This window comes from Lepisosteus oculatus, chromosome 6 (assembly GCF_040954835.1).
Source record: "Lepisosteus oculatus isolate fLepOcu1 chromosome 6, fLepOcu1.hap2, whole genome shotgun sequence".
NCBI classification, from domain to species: domain Eukaryota; kingdom Metazoa; phylum Chordata; class Actinopteri; order Semionotiformes; family Lepisosteidae; genus Lepisosteus; species Lepisosteus oculatus.
Window position 1 is genome coordinate 15,608,355 of NC_090701.1, and position 24,638 is coordinate 15,632,992.

Consider the following 24,638-nt stretch of genomic DNA (forward strand, 5'->3'; position numbering starts at 1 on the left):
TTACAGCATGATGAGTTTAAGGAAGTTTCCATGATGAGGAAGCATAATCAGATTTTGTCATTCATATTTCATCTGGCCATGACAACCAAAGTTTATATCCCCAGGTCTGGGGAAAGGTACTATACGGCCAGCAGTGTCCATAATATTGACAGGACTTTCCTCAGAACATCAGTACTCAGTTTCTCCTACAGTGGAGCAGCCCTTTTTATTGAGTATTCTTTTTTAATTCAACAAATCTAAAAGCAAGAGTGCCACCTTGTGGCTGACCAACACCAACAACACCCAGAATTATCCTGGTGCCTCCCGACTCACACCTCTTTTGGGGGGGATTCTGACTTAGTGGCACCCAGTCACAATTTCACAGATGGTAGCTTCGCACCACTGGCTTTTCTGCCAAGCACATGTAGTTCCTCTCATACTGAGTGGAATTATTATTGCAACAACACATCATCAGTAGGGTACACCTAATCTCTAGGACTCCTTTTCTTTGGCTAATAAGATCCAGTCTCGGTGACCATCTGTGACCTAATCAGCAGAGGTTTAAGAGTTTAAAGGAAAGTTTGGTCAGAGCCTCTTGATATGTTTTACTGCTTTTTTTTTCAGAGCTTCTAAACAAATAAGAATAATTCATTTATTTCAATGGATGTGAAAGTATTACTAAAATATTCAATAAAGGATAATACTACAAGCTTAATAATTAGAAAATGCCTTTAATAAACCTTGCACTAATTGCTGACAGAAGCAGGAAGCAGTTTATTAGATTTTACATATATATTGCTCTGATATGTTAAATTCCTGTAATTAAAAAAAATGTGCTTATCAAACAGAACCAGGGGAAACAGAACATCAAACGTTATACTGAAAACCAGACACAGGAGAATTCTCAGACACTTTTGATCCTTTTAACAGCTTGCTCCTTTGTTTCTAGTGAAGGTACAGCACAGGCACAGCCCACAAAGAAGCAAAACAATTTGAAAATAAATTGGTTCCCATTTTCTATAAAAAATAAATATAGACTTCACATCATTTTAAATTAACATCTTAGTACAAAAATATCTTTCATCATGTCTTAGTTTAGAGGATGCCATGTTTATTTTGGAATACTGATATGCTGTTGGAACTAGGATACTCAAGTTACACTTGCAAATCTCAAGCAGTCTTAATACATTCTCTGTACTGATACTACATTATCTTTGTCTTAATCATGTCATCTTATTTACTGGAACAGAACTAGCAAAGGGAGGCAACTAAGAACGACGATAATTTGTAGTAACTCTGAAACACAGGTTATTTAAGCCTTTGAGTCTTGTCAGTTTAAGAGCTCTGGGTTCAATCCAGACACAGGTCACCTGTCATTCTTTTGACCACCTGTTTTTACTCAAACATAATCCAGCTCTAGAATAATCCAGATAATATGATGCGATGATAGTCTAATTCATATGAGGAATATTTTTTTTTGTAATCTGGCAAATTCATCAGATTCAGGTTTCTTTCTCACAAAAGAAACCAATTTCATTAGGCCAAATCATTGAGCGTGTTTCATTTAATAATTATGAATATGTTTTAATTGAATAGGATCACATATTGCACAATTACCCAGATGTATGTTTTAAATATACTACTTCATTTATTTCAATTCACCATCTTAACAATTGTTTCTCATCTACAGTTACCACTTTTGGGGGTCTTTTGGCATTACCAACATTCGTAAAATACGGAAAAGCGGGTTTTCAAGAAAAATTAAGAAGCCATGACATTTAAATTTCTTGCTACTTAGAATAATAACTTCCATTTTTCCAATGATCACAAAGAAGGATGTAAATGCTTGTCTTATACCATAAAATAAGCTTAAAGTTCCAAATAATAAAATGTTTGAATTTCTTTCCACTTGTTTAATATGTTTAAAAATAAAGTATGCGTTTTCCTCCACCACTAAACTATCTATTGGAATAGTGGACATTTTGAGAAGCATCATGTAGGTTGCTTAGAAAAGCAAATTGCTTCACGAAACTGCAGCATTTTCTCACAAGTGAAAATGGACATGACTGCTTTACTAATCACAGAAGGCCTGACAGATGTATATTTGATTGCCAAGTCTCTCATTACATGGTATCCAAAGCCAACAGATTCAAACAATAAGGCAAGCACACTGCCATTGGGAACTCTGAGCCTTTAAAAATCTTGGCCCATTGTGATTAGCCTTTGAAGTGCACACACTGAGAACAAGTTTGTTAGCAGCACTACTATGAATTAAAAAAAACATTAATTCTCAAGTTCCAGCAAAGTTAATGGTAAAGAAGATAAAACCTTCAGAATTTACCCAATGCCTGTCAAACTGTTATGCACAACTATTTTATAGTCACATATTGATAGCTACATATTTGTAATTTCAAGACTTTACATCTTATCAAAACAAGATATATTTTTGTTAATTTGTTTTATCCACACTGTTCCAGTTTTATTCTATAAATATATAGATCTTAGATGTTGTTAAAATAACAAATGTGTCAACAAAATGACAGATACTTTTTTTGTGATACAACAAAGAAACACATTTCACTTTTATGAATCTATATGTATATAGCCTCTTCAACTACAAAAGTGTCTTTGAAGCTAATTGTAGCCTAGTAGTTAGAAAGCAATTAATTAATTAATAAGAAACCAGCCATCACAAAATCTAAATTCTGCACATGAAACATCAAAATACACTATATGTTTTTCATTCACAAAAAATATAATTGGCCTGCTTCGATTCCAAAGCCTGCACACATACTGTAAGCTACTGAATTAGGAAAATAATGTAAATGTGTTATTTTAAAATTAACTCCAGACTAAAATTGGCATTTTTTTTTGCAAATTGCAAGAAAATGGCTGTTTAAATAACTGTAATACATCATAATAAGTCCTTACGCAGCATAAATCAGAAGCTTTATAATTTCCTTTTTTTTAGTTAACATTCTGAAAAAAAAAGGAACGCAAACTCAAAAATTGTTGATGTGCTATCCAGTAAAAATCAGCAAAGGCAGTAAAATAAGGTCAACACAAATTTTATCCACTCCAAAATAATCTTTATTAGAACTCAAAATATGTCCGGATGAAAGCTTGTGTATACTAAAACGCTGAAGAGTTCTAATAATTATTATTTTGAAGTGGAGATGGACTGCAGTGCATCCAGCTTAGGTAACTAAGTTAATGCATCAAACACAATTATTCGTTTGTTTTTGTAATTAAGGATGAAGTACAAAGTACAAAGAAAAGATTGTAAAAAAAAATCAGAATAATTTTACAGAGACAAACCAGAATATATTGCTCGTTCAACATATAAATGAAGTCCAGCTACCTTTCACCTCTAATGTCAACAGCTAGAGCTGTAAGGTTAAAAGGTCTGAACTCAGAAAGCAGCTTACCATGGGTACCTATGATTAAATAGTGACCTTATTATGTTTGTCCATTGCTGACAATGAACCCAGGAATACCTCGTGTTGAGGATAAATTCGACAATGTCCCTTGAGGATAACATACAAAATACATGCGAGTTTCAAAAAGTCCTTCATTTCCAAGGAAGCTAAGAAGATTAAAGGCTTCTATAGAGGACAATGCAAATATATCAGCGCTGAAATGCCCAAAGAAGATTTCACAGAAATAATAATTTGAACTTAAGTAAGGAAAAGGAAGGTAATTTATTCAAATGTTCACAAGCCTTTCACATATATGGGGAAACTACAATTGAGTCGCACTGTCTTTAATTAGTTTGTAGTTAGAACCATATTGAGGGTGGCCTGACATCTATAATGTAGCATGCACAGGGCAAAGGAAAGTTACATCAGCAGCTTGTAAGTTCCATATTTCTCAGGTGAGAGGTCCCATAGAAAGACACCTAACAGGAAGCCGATGGCTGAGTGACATCTGGACATCAAAAAACAATTTGGTTTCCCTCTTTGATGGAGACAAGCATTATAGCGTGTGAAAATGAGGCACAGTGGCTAAACTGTTCACAAGGCATTCCATACTCAGATGTGATGAGTAGGTCCAGAAACGTTCAAGATTAATCCTTGAAATTCCTGTCTGAAGCGATGCCGAAAATGTTGCAGCACGTAGTCACTCCAAGATGTCCGTCTCGAAGGGGACAAGATGGTAGTAGGACAGATTGGTGACATAGGCTTCTGGGTCATCATCATTATTGTCTGGATCTGGAGGGAACTCAGTCCCATTCTCAAACCTGCGGGCAACAATAGATATTCGGGGTCACAAAAAAAGAAGAGTAGCCTTTCAAGGTCAACGTCAGATCTAGTAGCTATAAATAACACAGAATGCCATCTATAAAACAAGGAAAATGATATACTGTACTACTATATTAAAAAATCAAAAGCATTATTTGCCAAGTAGTTTTCACAGATCAGAAACCACGTTCTTTGACAAAAACACCAGGCTAGGGAATGGATGAAAAGTGCTGGTCATGTCTGGAATGCTAAATGTGAAACAAAAGTCTCAAACTTTCTAAGATTAAAAGTGGTCTGCTTATTTCCTGCCCTTTTCTGACTTGCAAAGAATGAATTCCCACATTAAGCCTCTTCCTGTTGCCATCAGAGCTTGCAATCCAGGAAAAATGACTTGCAGTCATTCCACAATACCCTGTCTGGATCAAAGGACAAAGTGCAATTCACGAGATTATATATTCTGCACTAATTGTGGCTGAATTATTTATTGGTTTTCAGTAGACAAACATTAATATTTCATTGAAATGTCTTGTACAGTTTCTGTCCAATTATTATTGGTCATTGATAAGAGCAGGGTTTTTTTTCTAAAGCAGATTATGTTTGTCTGCATGCATTTAGATTGTGCACTCGTAAAACATGAAACATCATCTCAGTGTTGCACACAATTTTTGCCTGGGTCATAATTCATGAAGTTGGTGAATAGTCAGCAATATGCTTGCATTCAAGGACATTGCAGTGAAAAGTTTGATTAAAATATAAGAATATCTGCAAAAAGAGGATTTGTTCCATCTAGCTCATTTGGTTTTTAGAAGCAAAGTGATAGTGATGCAAAGATTTCATTCAAAGATTGAAAGATGTGGTGGTTCAACCACATGGCTGAGAAGCTCAATTTCCATTTATGTCATCTAGGTCACAGTATTGAAGTCAATAGAATTAACTATAATACCATTAGAAAGTCCTGAAAGGACTTGATAAGACATACTGTATAGTTCACCAGTGTGTGATAATTGTATAATGATGTGTTTGGGTGGAATGTGAATGGCCACATGGTTTGAGGGATATATAAGGTCATTTGTGTTTCACTAGCATTTGTGCCTCACTAGTGTGGATATGAACAGTAATTGTAAGTTTTGATTAGATTCAAGTCAAGGTTAGATTTGGGGTTAACCATATGGTTAATAAAGGTTTTGTAAGGGTAAACACAGTCAGTGTTTCAGATGTATTTTTGTTTTGGTTTTCTGTATGGTTCCTATTTTGTTTAAATCCACTTTAAATAACTGCATAGACCAGTTTCATGTGTGAAAGCTTCCACCACCACAGGTCCCACAGGAAAGGTCTTCCGCACTGGCGGAGCATGTAATATTGTATTTTACTCAGATTACTGATCAGTCCGGGGAAGTGCCTTGGGAACTAAATCCTTGTGTTGTGTGTTGTGGTCTGTAGGAATTGTGTTCATTTTGTATCTGTTCTTTGTCAAAGGACCAAAATAAAATGATTGGCATTTTATGTCATCAAGGAATCAGCACACAGCACCCGACATCCATCTTGTCTCTGTGTTTTCTAAACTTTAGGAAAACTACAGTAGCAGTCACATCATGGGCAGACAGCACACCTGCATGTACACAGACTGGCATGTAAACATTGGCCGCGAAGGAAGATTACACTTGTCCTGCATTTGTTCCAGCTGGGTCATCACTCCAGGGATCTTTGGGATGATGATGCTTCAAATCCAAGGAAACAGCTGCTCCAGGTGTTTCCGTGGATTTATAAGTAAATAAAACTCATATTTGTAACTGCAGTCATGTGTTCTCATTTTTAGGGGGAAAAACATAGGCATATCAATTAGCAGTAGTAGTTGGGCTAAATCTTTCCACCTTGCAAGGATTTACATTTTAAGAATATCAAAGTTGATAGAACTATTTTCAGTTTAGGCAGCTTTGCTTATGACTGCATTCAGCTATGAAACTGCAGCTTTATGACTGTATACAGAAATATAGTTTTGCCATCTTTTTTAGATTTTATGTTATTGAATAAAAACATAAAATGGGCATTCTATGATTATGAATGTAAGTCAGATGATACAGTCAGAATATAGACATCTGCCTCTGAAATCTCAAACTGAGTGAATGTCAGTAATTTATAATAAATTTGTAAAAACAATACCACATTAGTAGTCAGGTGAACAGTAGATTAACAGTAATGGGATATAACAGATATCCATATGCTTTCTGGAAGTTCTAGAAATCACAGAAAAGTAAAATAGTGTGAGGGAGAATAATGAACACACACAAGCTATAAAACTAATAGCCTTGAATTCTTAGTATATTCAAGCCATTTTTATCAAGTCTCAAGTCAGGTTAAGTGTCAACAGCCAGAAGTCAAGTCTCAAGTGAATGTGCTCTAGTCTCAAGACAAAACAACAGAGAATCGAGTCTCTTTCTTAAGCCCAAGTGTTAAGAATCACCAGTCCACTTCCCTGGTACCTCGTGAAGCTCTGGGTGCCCCTACAGGGGTAGTTCAGCTTTGTGCCCCTTGCCTGCAAGGTTAGGGTTAGGCTTTGGTTTACAGTGACCCTCAAAACTGCAGCTGTTCCAGAAGAAAAGGATTAAATACATTTACTGTAGAGACCCCGAGAGTAATTTCCCACCACTCAATACCTATGGTACCAGGACAACACTTCATGTACCTTGACAGTGCTTTAATGAACCACACAAAAATGTCTAAATGAGATAATTCAGGAAATACCATCTGGATTTGGAAATGGAAGTAACATTTATCATTAGGCATCAGTAATGTTTTGAATACATGTTTGGTGATATAAAAATATGAGTTATGGAAAAAATAATACTTACAAGTGTTCTGTGGAGTCCGTGGTTGTGGGCCGCTCTTTGGGTAGGATCTGATCAAAAACTATAGTTTCTGTGTTGGCTAAACAAAACCCATTTGATCTCATTATCTCTATTAAACAAAGTAGAAAGATGAAATCAATAATGAGAAATCATTAAATAATATATATAGCTACTACATAAATTCATATTAAACTGTAAACTGTATGAAAATTAAACAAATTCAAAATTGAAATCAAAAAGAGTTTGACGTTTCCTGAACTGTGGCTAGGGTCACTATTTTTTCATGTAAAATTATATTTATATATTATCTATATCTATAATAAGCAATGGTTAATTGTAATAGAAAAATAGATTAAATTATTATTATCACTATTTAAACCAAAATAAATACTGTGCATCAAAAATCAATTCCTTGTGTTTGTATAAAACATTTGATCCCAAAAGATCCCAAAACGTCTAACAGATAGAACCCTCTCCATTTACCACTGAAGTGCAGCATCTGTCTGAGTGCTTTAGGACAGCTGTTACAGTACTGTATGTAACAGCACCTCTCTACACAGCATATCAAGTAGAGAAATTAGAAATTACTTCACAAAATTAAGATGGAAATTCAGGGAGATCAGATTTTGCAAGCCCATGGTACAGTAGTATTTAGCCTGACACCTGAGCACTCCTACTCTTACAAACAGTCCCTTGGAATCTACAAGACCAAGTCAAGACCTCAGTTTTAAATCTTATATAAAGGATGCATTGAACTGGAAAGAGCCTAGTGATCCACCAGCACTACTTGTTTTCCAACCAGCAACTGAGATTTCCTCAAAGGTCAGCCATCCCAGTAGTATCCAGGCCAGAAATTGCTTAGGATCTAAAAGGATGGGATCAGGCTCTAGGGCGGTAATGGTGTTGTCAGAAGAACGGTAGCAGGTGTAATTTCTTTCTTAAAGCTGGTGTAATATACAAACTTAAAAAAATTCAGAGAACATCTCCTAGTTAAAATAACGAACCTTCAGTAATACAACGAAAACAAATACCAACCAGATATTTTTACCGGACTCTGGAAACAAGGCTGAATTTTGTGAACGTTGTCATTCTTCAAAACTTGGTCTAATTGAGACCGCTCAAAGAAAGTAAGGACCACTTCAGATCTAGAATACTGAATAAAAACAGGAAATACATTGCTGATTTTTTCTTGGACTCTGACATAATATTTTCTGATTATTTCAAAAATATGTATCTTTCAAAATTTGCATAAACATTTTTTAACCTTTATTTGTATAGAAAGGACTCTATGTCAGGTCTTGTTTCCATTACTCTGATATTTAGGGTCAGAAAAGGGAATAGGGTAAGCCCCTGCTGTCTTTCATTTTAATAACTTTATTCATATCCTCTTTTGCAACGTTGTCATAAATCATCTGAGTTTTAAAAAGGTATCTGTGATAAAATTGGTTAGAAAAAAAGGTTACTGAAATCAGAGAGGAAACCAGGTAGTGAAATAACAAAACTAGGTAGTGAGGTATTACACATTCTTCAATGCACTTGTGCTCTTCTAAATTCTCACTGCATTTCTGCTTTTAATTTACTTTGAAAGCTTCATCTGTCATTAATGAATGAAAATGGCTCCTCTAAAGCCCTTCCATATGCACAACTTTGAAAAGCAGGAGTTCTTGTACATTTTAAAGTGCACAGAGTGTTTGGCATGGCATTCAATCTTGAAAGAAACTGGAGTCTTGAAAATGTGTCTCTAAAAATAAGCCCAGTATGGTGAATTATTTGCTCTTTCTGTGTTTAGTGACAGAATGGAGTAAATATGTATTCCATTACATTACATGGACAGTAGGTCCATGTACACATTTTATAACCTGTGAAACAATTCTTCATACAAACATTGCCATTTCAAAAATGTAATTTTATCTTTAAAAAAAACATTAATATCTGTGTGATGGGACGGCTTATCAAAATATCTAATTTGCTCATGTGAAACACTTACAATATAAGAGACTGTGGTTTATGCAAGAAAACCATCATGGCATTAGGAATGACGTGTCAGTCAGGCTGGGTGGACTTAGGTATATGCTGTATTAAAGTAAAGAGGCTTAGGTTGGCACTTTCTCGATTCATTCTTTAGCGCATATTATCTTGCAGATTTTCTTCCTTGACATGCTTCTTGACAACAATTGGCAAAAATACATTTTTCAACAAAGCTCATCATATGAAGATGAAAAATGGGCTATGCAAGAAAATTGAGATCAGATAATTTCTTCTTCCAGCATTCACAACAAGCTCCTGAGAGAGCACATGACTCTCATCACCATCAGGGTATTTCTCATGTCTTTTATGTCAGTGATTGTTATCGGTAAGACGTGAGGGACAATGTGTTCCATGCAGAATTGAAAAACTGTACCTTAAAAGGCAGGTTTATTGCATTTTTCAGAAGTCGTTCCACTTCGTTCAACCTAGCTTCTATGTCATTGGCCTCCTTTATTTTGACAAGCCCTGAAAAAAAACATACTTTTTCCATTATCAGTTTTATAAATTCAATCTTTGTACAAAAGCTTGCATAGATTTGGACAATAACATATGAAGATTTGGACCATAAAATAAAATATAATATAATAATCAGATCTAAGAAATAAAGCAAAAGTGAGCCAGCTGAGTCTATCCATTAGACATCTGTGTATATAGCAAAAACAAAACTTTGCACCACTTTTCAGTTCCACATTGAGAAAGTTTACCTAAGTGTGCTTGAAGTGTTAAAAGGCACAGGAACAAATCATTGAAAGTGACAGAACTCTGGAAAATATGTTATGTTATTGTTAATGGCTTTATGTGCTCTGACCTTTTATCTACAAAAAACGGGAAAGATTGTTCTGAAATGCACGCAATTACAGGAAAAACCAGATCTGGTTCTAAATAAAATAACCTTTTCATTCACAATGCAATTGACATTTCTAATATTTTGATAACCGACTAAAAGCATGCCTGTGAATGATTTCTTATCATGGAATTTTCATATTAATAGAAATTAAAAAATATTGGGTGTCAACAGTCCTAAAGTTCACATTAACTCTAGAACTGTTATAGAATCTAACGTCATTGTTATTGTTCTTGCGGAGGCATAGTACCACACTGGGCCGTCGCCTGAACAATTTGAACTCAATTTGAAACTTATTTCGTTTTAACTGGGGAGCGCCAGTTTGAGACACATAAGTCTGCAGATGATAGTTACCTAATCAACGCTACAATACAGGAGGCAAAGTCAAATGTAATTCAGCAAATACACCAGTAGGTTGGGAATAGGAAACATTATTTAAAACACATGTAAAGTCAGCTTAATACTCCTGTAACCACAGACAAAGCATGCGACACACGAGGTTGATAACACACCACGACACAATCACACAGCCTGCAACAGCCACAGCTCACAGCACTACTTCATCAGCACCTCCTTGTGTAACCTGCATAGGAACTAGCGCACCTGAATAAGTGCCAATCATTTTAATGATCATCAACGGTCAACGGTGCTCATAAAATACAGAAGTAAACAGGTTGACTCACCATTATAGCTATAATTTTTTTCATTCGTCACGACAGAAAAAAAATCGATTGAAATGTTAAGATTAGTTACATAAAAAACATTTTTTCCACTTTATTAGAAAATTCTTTTGGGGGGGAGCACTGCCCCCTAATGCCCCCCCTTAGCGACAGCTGTGGTACCGCAGTGGCTAGATTTGCTGCCTCGCAGCTCTGGGGCCCTGGGTTATGGAGTTGGGGTGCTGTCTGCATGGAATTTGTACCTTTTTCCTGTGTTTTCTGTGGGTTTTCGCTGGGTGCCCCAGTTTCCTCCCACAGCCTAACGACATAGAGTAATAGTACAAAACTGCCCCTAGGTGTGAGTGTGTGCGTGTTTGTGTCCTGAGTATCCTGCCCTGCACCCATTGTGTGCTGAAGCAGGCTCCAGCTCTCCAGTGACTCCTGAAATGGATGTAGAAAATTGATGGATGCACGTCATGTTTTTCCACAAAACACTTGTGGAAGCACGTGTGATCATATGATACGTTATAAAGTTATGCATTACATATTAATATTATTATACAGAATTAAAAAGCCAAAAATCATTGTTGTTTTCTTGTTAAAAGAGCAAGCTGAATATATATATATAAACCAGATTTCTAGAAATACATACAGTAAACAGTTACATAGTTTTAAAACACTTGGCAGAAAATTACAGTTAAAAACACTAATCGTTTATGAGAATTTTCACAATCCTCTATTTTCATTGTTAGGGTATTTTTATTTCTCTGCAGAAAAGAGCATCAGTATGAGGAAACAGCTCAGTAAAACATGAAAGCTGTTTCAGAAGAATGATTGAACAAACTGTTCAAGAATTTGAGGTGGTAGAATCAGAGTGAGAGTAACACTTTGTGGGATGGTAATGGTCTTACGCAATAAATGGATGTGATCTTGTGTTCTCCTCAGTAGGACTGCAGCCCATTCCTGGCACAGAATCTACAGTATATGAGAGATTTCCAGGAAGGCAGCATACTATAGCACAACTTATTTGTAAGGATCAGTTGAGGATAGCCCACACATCCTCAAAGGACACAAGGCCTGTTGTTTATCAAGTCAATGGCAGAGATGGATTTCACTTTCATATTGCATATTTGTCAGGAGCTGGAGCAAAATCCTATTCTATGCATCCATCCATTTTATAACTGCTTTTTCCAATACAAGTTCATTGGTTAATTGGGGAGACAAAGCTTATCCTGGCAAGCAATGGGTGCAAGACATACAGACACTAACATGCACACACTCACACCAGGGCCAGTATTCCCAGAAGCCAATCCTACATGGAGGAAACCTACATGGACACAGGGAAAACACACAAACTCCATACAAAGATATCACCAGAAATCTAATTTAATGGGTGGCAGCAATGCTACATTCTATTATATTTTACCTTATATTTAACTTAAGAGTGGAACGTTGCTGGTGAATGTACACTTTACAACCTTTCTAAAATAGGATATACTGTATCGGATGGTGTGTTTCTACAATTCAATAGAACTGTCATGGACGTCCAAATGGACTAACCGTGGGGAGCAGGAGAGCAGAAAAAGACCCATATGCGTAGCGGCGAGACGGGAAAAAGGCCCGGGCTCATTAGTGCAAAGAGTTCAGGAATGCCGTATAGAAACCTATGCCCTCAGGGAGCGGACATGGGGCGCCCTGGTGCTAGGCGGGTCTCAGGACATCCGAACGTCAATGCTGAGCGAGGACAGAGTGCAAGACCCGGAAATATATAGCCCAAGGGAAAGAGAGGGACAGGAAGGACAGCAGACCGGAAACTAGGGACAGGACAAAGAAGGAGCGCCCTCTGGCTGCAGAGGGCGTGACAAGAACATGTCTTACATGAAGATGTTCCTTAAGTATGTCATTTGTATTTTGTTCTGTAATGCAACAAACTGACCAATATACCAATATTTTTTATTTGAAATAAACGACTGCATGGCAACCCACTGCAAACAAGCAACACAAATTTCACTGAGCTGAGAATGTCTAAAAAAATGCTTCCTTAGTCACCATACTTAGCAAGTAAACATCCAACCACAATGCCACATCTCAAACATGAGCTTTGAGCTCTTTTTATTATTAACAGACACAGAAAACCTTAAGAATCACAGACCCCAGCTACATTAAAAATAGCATGAACTGAAACAGTAAAATTGTCAAGTTTCCTCACAAAACATCCATGTATGACAACAGTCCCAACAGATTCACAAGGCCAGCCTCACAAGATATATGCATATACTGTACTGTATATGATTGAGCTTGGTGTTTATTTCAGCTCTGTCTCTACTGTATGTCAATGAAGAGCATTATATCATGGGAGAGCTCTGCAGCACTAAACCACTTATTGTCAAGGACAGGTCCTGAGACACTTGGAATATCACACTTTTTGCCAGCTCTCATGTGCTTTTGTATCAATAAATGGAAACGGAGGCAATAAAAATCAAGACAGAAAAAACAAAAGATGGGATAACAGCTTACGCAAGATTTTAAAAGAGTATGGGAATGTACAGTAGTACAACAGATTAAAAAATACTACTTTGTCTTTCTAAATGGCAATGATGTTTTAAGGGTGAATACTGAGATAAGATACTCGTTGGTATTTTTAAGAGATCAGCTTTGCTTCAAAACAGATGGTGGGGGCAGCATTTCCCAAAGAACAATCCTTAGTCATTTTGCAAATATGTAGCCACGTCATGCACAAAGCTATATTGAACAGTGTGTATTCATATTTCTAAATTCACGTTTGTTTTCACATTCTCCTCTTTTCAAATGCTTTCAATAAAGGCCGCAAGATGTTTTCAATACTTTTCATTATTTATATAAAAGGACTATCATCGAATGGGAGTTCAGTGCAATTGTTTTTATCTGTTGAGTTTTATTTTTTACAGTCATTGTGTGTTTACAATGATAAGTCTCAGAAGGGTGGCATGTTTATAAGGGATATCCATGGTGATAGTCGTCTGACAGGAAGGAGGAAGTGGTTCTGAGAGGTGCCTTGATGATGCAGCCATGAGGAGGAGGGGTAAGGGCTCTAGGGTTATAACAGAACTGGATGGTTGTGGGTTTAAATCCTGTATGGGCTATTGCTATTGCACAGTTGAGCAAAACATTCCATTTATGTTGTTCCAGTAAATACCCTGATGAAGAGTGTGTAAGTTGGTTTGGATAAAAGTGTCAAAATGATTTAGAATAAAAAGATGAGATCTGACCTTTTGTCGAAGCAGTACTATAGCATCCTGTAATACGAGCTGCGGTAAAACAGAATCATTTCCTATGGTGTCTTCTGCTCAGGAAACACCAATGAGAATTTGATTTAGTCATACCAAAATATATCCTCTGCTACACAGATGTTAAGATGAAAAAATCTAAGGGGCGTGACAGGATGAACACAAAAACAATGTAAAGTACAGTCCAATGTGAAATCTGAAAACACTATCCCCTGAAAATCATGGAATGTTTGTCTGCTCTCAATTATTTCTATGTTTAAAATGAAGGAATCAAGAAGACAAGTTCCCATAGCACTTTATATACTGTAATTAGCCAGTCGGACAATGTAGAAGATTGTGAGAAAATGCAAATTATTAGAGAGCCAATCATTGTAAATGAGGCTGCTAGTTGGAATCCTAAACAGGGATTCACACTTGATTCACAGGATTTCAGCAAATTCTCCTTCTGCCAAAAGCGCCACCTTGTTTGATGAGGCGGACTATTAGTATACAGATTAAGCAGCATACTGTATATTGCACAATGCCATCAACTTCCACACAGCTACAGAACTACAAGGTCTGCACAGGCACAATGTTGGCCAAAGGCTGTTCATCAAAATGCTTTATTTATTTTAAGGGATGCGAGAACCTTTTCATAAAAGGTCATTTGTACCTTGTGGATCAAAAAATCCACCATAAAAAATAGAGATGTTACATTTAACTTATCCCATCACAACAGACATTCTTGGCATCAGCTGCAACCTTTATTGATCCACTGCTAGATAAAGGCCAGGCTTAGTCCTTAGTTTTCAACTATTTTCATCCAGCTTGCACCTGAAAGCATAATGATATCATCTTACCATCTGTCATAGGCTGTGTCAGCTTTTACCTCTTAGAATCCAGTTCATATGTCCTTGATCAACTCTTTTCTATGTATCTAGCTCTATGGCTATTTTATTCTCTTAACTCTTACAATGATGTCATATTCTCTTGTTAGAACTGTATATGTATTGGATTTTGTTTCAATAAAATTAACTCTTTATTTAGTCTTTCTTCAAACTATTTTCTTGCTTGAATATGGTATATGGTTCTTTCGAAGTGAGCAGAATTATTATTTTTTCGTAAACCCAAACAGGCAGTCTTTGCTAAGACTAAAGAAGATCTGCAATTAAGTGAACCAAGTAGGAGGTTCGTTTGCTAAGCAATATTTATTTTCAGACAGAAAAAACCTCAGCCTTTGTGAAGGCTGCCTCCACCCCCACACAGCACTTAGATGGCATTTACTGAACATTATTATTTGCAGTAATACTCCATACAGATACACCAGTTTTTGTACTCAAGAGCAACGTGGCAACCTACTGTATTCTCCCCCAGATTTTCAAAAAAGAAGCAGTCTTTACTTCTGGTTTGCATTTTGGGTGACAAAACTACTTAAGCTAATAAGTTATTATCCCTGTACACTTGCAGTAAAGCTGCTTATCTTCTGCTGAACAGTAGGTTCAACATGAGCAGATTTGTAGTTAATAACCTTAATTGATACATACTGTATACATGTACCTTGTGCCTACCTGCCCAGAAAGGACCTTCCATTACATAACACCACTGTTGATTTTAAAGTAGTTACATGCTGAGCACAATTGCTTAGCCAGGAAATAAAGTGATTTTCTTGGGTGGAAGTATTTGATAAACACACAAGTTGGACACAGTCTTAAGAGTTTATGAGTTTATCATTTCATTCTCAGCCGGGTCTAGGAGGACTAGAGGTGAGCATGTTATATGTCTGCTCAATTTCTTCTTTTTCAAAGACGGTACTTTGCCAGTGCTTCCGAAACGTTCCAACTGGAGGCCCACATTTACCATCTCAAAACTTCTCAGTAACATGAAGTGTGAGCGTGCTTCAGTGCATGAAAGAGATACACAAAGCTTCTAATCCACACATTCAAGATCTCTTTTGATTGCACAGCACACCTGACACCAGCATTTCTTTGTGCAGCACACAGTTTGTTAAGCACAGCACTGCACCTTGTCACAGGACTAGGCATGTGAGCTTTTTAGAAGAATTTAGGTTCTCTCCTGATGTTTGGATTGATTGTGGTAAACACTGCTGGTGCTCTGCACTGGTGTAGGAAGGCACTAACATAAAATATACACAAAATAACTAGACAATTAATTTTCTACTTTCAATCTAGATGTATTCTCCAGCAGTCATAATGCTTTTGATACATTGTAGGTAACCATACAGACATGTAAAGGTCTGGAAGAATCAACAACATTGTTCAAATTCTGGAGGCTGATTTATGCCATTGCTAAGATTATGTTATGAAAACATGTACTGTTATGAAAACATGTACTGTATAGGCAAGGGGTCGTCAGATACAGTAGATTCTGTGAGAGAACAGATCTGTGTGGGGGTCACTCTCCAGGTGTCACATCTCTCACTTTGTGCCTCCCTCCCAGTTATTGCAGAGAGGCCCCTGCCTTCTCATTTTCCAGTTTAAACTGCAAACAAATCCGTACTCTCTTCCTAAAGAATGTGCTTCTGAACCCACTGCCTCTTTGCTGAGACTCATTACTTGACATGCCAGGACATCCTGTCACTTTTGTATCTGAATTATGTTAGAACATTATGAATATAGGAACAGTTACAAATCAGAAGGGGCCATTAGGCTCATGTAGCCCGTCTGGTTGTTAGCAACAAATTGATCAGAGGATCCTAACCAGATGTTTCTTGACAGAAGCCAGGGTATCTGCTTCAACAACATGACTGAAGAGCTTGTTCCATGCACCCTTTGGGTAAAGAGTGCATCCTATTCTCAGTTTTAAATGCACTTGCATGTAGATTCCAGTACGCACCACATAGGAAACATACCACACTTCCTATTACTTAAAATCAATTTGAGTTCAGCCTGTCATGAATGGTTTAATACCTAAAAGTGATTTAGTTTATGAAACACCATAAGGTGATTTTTCTATTTTCTGTTGTTTCATACTGTGTCCTTTGGTACCATGACTTCAAGTCTTAATCTAAATGGTCCTATAACTTGCTTCTTCTGACTTGTAAGGAACAAAATACAGTATTTTTGTTTCTTCTTGCCAATATTGCATTACCTTCATATTACAATTACACACACATGGTTATACATTGTGTATCACTCCACTTATAGGAACATTTGCTTGTTTTCCATTGAAAATATATTTTATTTATAGCTTTCCTACACGTTATTAATTCCTCTGCTACTGTACATTATTACCTTTAATATTTTTATTATTGCATTACTTTTAATTATTCCTTTATTAGGTATTTTCCCTTTAGGTTAAGTTATTGGGTGTCTCTTATGCAATTAGCTTTGCTCACTAGGTATGTTAGATTATTTTGTCCTTTTTCCAAATATTTTGTCTCTTAGTTGCCTTTTTGAGTAGACAATGCCTAATGCGTGTATTAGTCACTTAATGTGATAAAAACCACATAAACCTATTATGTCATGGTACTTTGTTTTTATTGGTGGTTCATATCTTTTGGGGCTTAGAAACCCACCTACTGTATGCCTCGGGCAAAACAAAGAAGACAAAAGATACAACAGAAAACAAATCTATAGCCATAAAGTTTATTTTGCCATGGCATCTGTCCTCTCTTCTGAATCTAGAGGAATCTAGAATCTAGATTTCAAATACATTTTACAGCAAGATATTAACATAACTCTGTGAAGCCATTCAGAAAAGCTACAAAGTATTTCATAAAAGTGAAAAAAAAACATAACTGGTTTTATTTGAAATTGAATTATGTGGATATGGACAACTTCGTCCAGACTAGTGTGCCTTTAGGCTTATGCTGGGAGTCAAGAGAGCAAGGAAGGAAGGTCACCACCCAGGCATCCACTCCTGTTACTTGAGTGCTTCTCTATTGTATTTATGGTCAGTGTGCACAAATTGACTGTCAGCAAGCACACTGATTAAATACCTGCTGTGATTTTATCACAAATAATTGCTGTTAAGGTGTTACATTTCTGCAGTATCTTAATGGTTTCCTGTTGTAAAACACCACAAACAGTACATTCTTCATTATATTATACATACTACGATCTGGAATGGGTAGAACTTGGAAAAAACATTATTACCCAGATTGATTCGCTTACTTAGACTTCCAATCACGCACAAAATAGATTAGTAAAACTCAGTAAGCAAGATACATGCAAAGCTTGTGTTACTCACTTATTGATAAGACTACTTTTGTGACCAATTTTTTCAATTTTATTTTCCCAAACACATAATGATCAGAAAGTTAATGCATTTGAACATGGACATTTTACAGTTCATATAATAATATGATGATCTCAGATGTATGACCAATATAAATTTAAAAACTAAAAGAAAACAGAATTGTGTAAAGTAACAAATACTGCATATCATTTCTCTTAATAAATGTGTAAGGTTGAAAGAAAACTTAACATATTTAAATTGTATAAGTTTGAAATGTATTTTTAACCTTAGCAGCAAATCTATCCACACTTTCTAGATACAGTAGATGTGACATTAATCACTGGACCTATTTTACTTCCATTTCTTATTAGACAAGTATGAAACAAAGCAAATTGACCTACAGTAGATAAGATTTCAGTAGAGAAACAGCTTGAGAGAAGGCAAACAATGTGTGGAATAGATTTCTGAAATCTAAAAAAAACATAACTTGCATCAGTATAATCATTTTTGGGCTAAATGTGTATGTATAAAATGTGCATATGTCCGTACACATACTATAGGTCTAATTTTCTAAAGGACTTTCCACACTGACTTTGGGATTTACTTTTCAGTTGTTTCCCAGATAAAAAAAACGTGCCATGTCACCAAGTTTGTAATGATACAGTGAAAGACTTTCATTATGTTGCCACAGACCCTGGCTCAGAAATCTGACATAATTCTCAAAATGATGGGCCATTCTTTCTTCATTATAGTCCAAAAGAGTGCTGAAAGTGAGTGAATACTCACAAAACATATAGTATGTCCCTGGAATAGTTGCTATCTTTCTTTATATGTGGGAAAGGATTACCGGCAGCAGAAAATGAATTCCTGGACTATGTCTACAGTACATGAGAATCACATGTCATACAGGGTGGAACTTGAAGGCAGAAGGGGCTAAATATAGAGCGAAAACTTTAATTTAGCTTGCAGGGTGCTGTGTGACACATAGGGATTGCATAATGCTTTCATTTGCTTTGCATTCCTGTTGTTTGGTTTCCTTGGTTCTGTACTGCAACAGGCAACCATCTAGTACCAAACTAGCAGCCTTCTTTGCATGACTTACAGAAAAATGTTGCTTTCAGTACAAATTAAGAGAAATACAATGGTTTTCTTTGAGTGCTTCTCTTCATAATTGTTTATTTATGGACTCAAACTAGCCACATTATGCTTTATGTGATTACACACCTAATAAATCTCTCACTTTTGGCATACCTTGGACTCTCAGCTGTGTAATGGATTCCCCCAGACTGAGACTTTGTTTTGGCCATTGTTCATAAAAGGGTCCTCCACCAGCTCTATGCTTTTCTATAAACAACTCATCCTTCCCACTACTCTTACTTTCTGTAGGTTCAATTCTCTGAACTTCGCTTGGACAAGGGGGAGAACCCCAACTGCACCCCTTCCTTGGGATGTCTGGACTTCAGTTTTAGATGGGGTGGGGGAACTCCATTTTAATGTCAAGCTGAACCTCCTCTGACAAATAAACAATGTGAGGGGACATCCCCAACTTCCCTAATTTACTTTTATGCAGGAAGTAGTGATTGAACCAAAGCTTTTTGCCATACTGCTTAGGCAGCTTAGCTATTTAACAAAAATACCTAATTGAGTGGGCATAATTACAGACAACAGTGGGTTTGGATTTTCACACTAATCCGCTTGTGACAAAGAAATTCCATAATTTGGTGTCTATTGTTTGAAAAGAGGTTTGTACAGCTTTTCCCATTTATGTATACTGTATATACACTATATACTAGTATATATACTAGTTACTTTTTCAGCTTTGAGACGCGTGTCAAAAACCGCTGAAGTAAGGTTCCAATGTTTTGTGAACAGGTCGCCCAATATTTCAACCTACAAGTTGTAATTATTAATTGGTATTAAAGGCTCTCTGGCCCTGAAAGACTAAAACCCTTAATTGGTCATATCTTACTCATATAATCATTTCCAAAAATAAAAAAACTGAATATAGTCACTTTCTTAAGAAAAAGTCCAGATTAAAGCATTATCTTGTCTGTGCCTTACATGTACACTGTAAAAGGCACTAACTGTGCAGAATGGGTTACTCAAAAGACATTTCTTCTGCATGTTGCTGGACTTGGACCCCCTTTTCTGAGTGCTTATCAGAGGATATTGACATTCTTTTTCCTTTACCATGTTTACCAATATCTATCATACTTTGCTATATCTATGCTATGCTTTATTATGCTTAATACAGAAGAAAATAAAGCCTTGGTCAAGCTTGGATACAATCTGTATAGCTGCTAAAACCAGTGGAATCCTTGAAAGAAATACTAAAACTAATACAAAAAAGCACATTATACCCAACATTGGAGGTATTAGTTAACCAGTCTCCCATGTATTCAGGTTGAATGCAAACAGCAAATTTTCTCTAGGCTAGGATCTTCTTTACTCCTCTTTTCTCTTACCACATTAAAACGTTGAAATGTGCATTTTTTCACATGTGGAACTGAAATATGTAGAGTATACTGAGAAAAGAACTTCCTAAAGACTCTGCCAGCAGTCAAACACTTCAACCTCAACTTCCTCTTAAAATGGCATGATCTGCAAAATCACCCTTAGCACATTAACAGTTTCTATGGTAAAAGTCACACATGACCCTGCTGAGAAATTACATTGATTTTACAATTAATATTCTGTGGGGAGAAAAAAAAACATATACTTCATTATTACTAAAGGTTCATAATCCCTTTGCTAAAGGTTTGTCTAATGACAAACTGCAATTAATAACCAGGAAAAGTGAAAAAGTAATTTATTTGCATTTATTTCCACATACTGCCAGAAATACTATATTCCTTTCACTGAGAATAGCTTTTTCTTTGGGATCCCTGTGGGAAGAGAACATTATTTTATTATATGGAGTCCGTAATATTAAAATAACAATTGCTAAAATATTAGTATTGGTATAAGTATCATGTGGGCATCACGGTGACACAGTGGTTTGCATTGCTGCCTCGCAGTGTTGGGGTATAGGGTGCAATTCCTGGGGTGCTATCTATGTGGAGTTTGTATGTTCTATCCACATTCATGTGGGTTTCCTCCCAATATCCAAAGACACACTTGTAGGTTAATTGGCTTCTGTTAAATTAGCCCTGGTGTGAGTGTGTGCAGGTGCGTGTTTGTCTCTGTGTGTGCCCTGCAATAGACCAGCATCACATCCAGAGTGTATCTTGCCTTGTGCCCAATACTTTATTCACTTTATTCAAAGAGCATTTCTGATAGGTGTCTGTAAAACACATTTAGAATAGTTGAGGATTTATATTATTATATATTGATTTTATATTTGCTTAGCGGTACTAAGTATTCTTGTGCATTACAAAGGAAGATGCTAAACACATTTCAAACTCCTGTGAATTTCTGTGAATATTGAACTAGATAAATCTCATAAAATAGAAAAAAAATCTAAAATTGTAAGATGGGAGGCCAAAAAAAGTGTAGACTATATCCACAGTATGCCAACCTCACTCATTTACTGTTCACCCATTAAGCTTTTATGTGAATATGATGGGGAAAAACAAACAAATTTAATTATTTTAACATTGAATTTATTCCAATAGCTATGACTGTAATATGCAAAACTATAATTGAGTACTATGTTAGAGCTGATCTCATTTTGTAAAACAAGCCAATCATTCACCTGATACATAACAATATCACTTAGTTTGAGGCTGATGTTGAATAACTGAAGGGTGATAAAAGCCCTCCAGCACATCAGCCTGAACGACAGAAGCAGACACACAGTAGGTTTTATTGGTAGTAGTGGACAGACTTCTAATACAATTAGAAAATACAATATAACACTGGACAAAGAGTTTTCATACTCTTTACAGAACAAGAGCTTTGTGATAATTCATAGAATGTGCAGATTTGCAATTTTCACAGAATTGTGTGATGCAGCACTATTTGCGATGCCACATCTTCTGTTAGTAGGCTGTTCAGAATATAATTTACTCTTTATATTTCACGAGAAACCTTCGGATGGAATACTGTATGTTGTCTTCATTTTGGAATTCATAAGAACGCGGGACCAAAAGAGAATAATGCCACAAAAAATATGTTGTCAGTTATTTTACTAGACGTATTTCCGTGTAATTGCTTTCATAACAGAGTACTCTGTTTACTGTTGGACTCGTATGCCTTAACAAGTCTCCAATGATATCTATATTAACGAGACATTTTACTCAAAAAAAGTTGTATTATACACAAAGTTCTGAAGTTCCACTGAGATACAGGAGAGGGCAGCCCTAAAACACATATTGGCCAGTTTCTCAAAGATCTTAAATGCACCACAGATAGTAATTTTAAACTTTTTGAAATATTCTTTCTTTACTTTGTGTAAAAAATGCAACTGAGAGAGTAAGAAACATATATTAAGTGATAACTTCCAAGGAAGAATACTGAACTTGGAAGCTAGTTCATCGCTAGTTGATACGTTTGGTTTCAGGTGTCATCGGGTCAGGCCAATATAATTTATTTAACGGGTTTTATGTAACATAACCAAAGCATCAACTAAACCAAATATAATATATTTATACTATACTTCGCACGATTATTGTTTTAAAACCATGGCAAATGTCTAATATCAACAATATAAGTAAACACTCGTAAGCGTAAAGCTAAATCTACCTGTTAACAACACCTTCTCCAAATCTTGTCAAATATTTATAGAAAGTGAAAAACAACATTTTTCTTTTTAAATCCACATAAGCGCTTATATCAAAAAAATAAAATTAAATGAGGCTACTGTAGTCTATGAACATCGCGCATCCATTTTAGCAACAATGCCACATCAAACTTTTCCTGTTAAGGTGTTTCTGTGTAAAAATCACTGACATTAGGTGCAAAATGTAACCAAATATTTTAACTTTGGAAATACGGACAAAATAGCCCGTGGTGTAAGTTAATACTTCTGTAAAACCTTAAAACCTAGCAAACTTCTTTTTTTTTCCAATCAACTTTCTTACCTTCTATTAGGGGCGACTGTGCGAGGTCACCTCTGTCTTCGGGGAAAGAGTCCAGCAGCCTTTTAAATAGCCTACCCAGATCAGAGTAACTCCTGTGCAAGTACAATATGTTCCTGTCAGACCATTCAGTTCGAATTTCAAAAAATTCCTCTTCGTCCCCTCTGTTGCTAATGATAAGCCTCCGTATCCCGTTGACCCAACAGTCCTTCACGAACATATTCACCAAAGATGTGCCCTCAAACACGGCTGATGCCATCCTGCTTCACTCCAGCATGCTTGAGCTGGAGCTAGGTGCTCCTCTGTGGACCGCCGGACCAGCAGAAGACCGATGACCGCTGTTCTGCTTATCTAGCAAGAAGACTTTGCTCCTCAACAATATCGCATAAATTTCCCTCCCAGCAGTTCTTGCTGCCTCCCGTAGCAATAGAGTTAACTAATGACCGTACCGCAAATGCAGACGCAGTTTCAAACGTGGCACTGACATAAACGGAGATGAAAATACACCCTCAAAGTGTCGCAACTTGGCATCACGCTTCAAAAAAGCAACAGACTACAAAGACGGAGGAAAAGGACACTGACAATTCTACCGACGCACTTTTTGTTTCTTCACATTCATTTTGAAAGTGAGAAAAGTTATAGATACAGTACCCCCATCCGTTTTAGTTTTCCAGGATAGGCGCTGCTTGTTTAGTATATAGTTCTAACAAAAAAACAGCGCCTTTTCTCCTTTTATTCCAACAAGGGGAAATAAACTTAGAGCTAGGAAACAAACTGTAACAAATCGATTCGAAGTGCTGTTACAGGGATGTAAGAAAATCCTGTCAGGTCCAACTGCCAGCTTGCTACGTGTCCAGCGGCTCTGAGGCGCAGATCTCGCAGCTGCCTCCTTTCTCCAGAAGTTGCCTTCTCGCACTCTTCCCCCAGCGCAACTGGATGCTATGCGAGGAATGCTGCCCTCTCTAGGGTCAGGCTAGCGGGCCTTCCCCGGCACTCTCGATCTGTCAAAAGCCACTAGGAGAGGCTGTCGGCCGGTAAAAGGGTAGAGGGGAAGACTTAAAAACGCTGCATCTAGAACCTCATTAAAGTTGCAAAATCCATTAAAAAAAAAACTAAATAGCAGCCAACCAAAACTTTATCCCTGGCCACGAATGGTAGGTTTGTAAAAAATAAAAATAAAAACCTAAGATGTAGTTTTTTTTTTTCTCTTTTACAGAAAAGTTTCCTTTTCATGGACCAAGAAGCACGTACTGTACTGTTAGGGAAATGAGCGACTCGTCTTCCTGCTAAATCCTGACATCATCCTGAGGAATTTTGTGTGTGTGCGCGCATCTACTCGGTAGATCTGAGCATAACTCGGCCCGCAGAGAGGGCTGACATTTCTGTTTGCTGTTTTCCACAAGTCTGAATTTGATGTAGTTTAACTGTTCAAACGTGGGGGAGTAAGTTTATTTTGAAGGCCGGGGGATAGCAGGGGAAAATTTTGTTCTTAAAGATTTTATAGAATTGTGTTTATTAAGTCAAAGATTTTCAGTGCAATTTTCTCAGCATGTACTTCACATCCTCTTCCTCTAGGTATGT

At 36.7% G+C, this 24,638-nt stretch overlaps 1 protein-coding gene across 1 annotated transcript; it reads right to left on the bottom strand.

Moving 5' to 3' along the window:
- Positions 1 to 694: 694 nt before the first annotated feature.
- On the bottom strand, positions 695 to 24,297 carry pxdc1b (PX domain containing 1b). The gene is made up of 5 exons (XM_006634423.3): positions 23,061 to 24,297; positions 9,468 to 9,559; positions 8,102 to 8,219; positions 7,070 to 7,175; positions 695 to 4,219 (listed from the first exon to the last, which is right to left on the bottom strand). Exons 1-5 carry the CDS (start codon positions 23,314 to 23,316, stop codon positions 4,099 to 4,101), a joined length of 693 nt encoding a protein of 230 aa, XP_006634486.1. The 5' UTR covers positions 23,317 to 24,297; the 3' UTR covers positions 695 to 4,098.
- Positions 24,298 to 24,638: the final 341 nt, after the last annotated feature.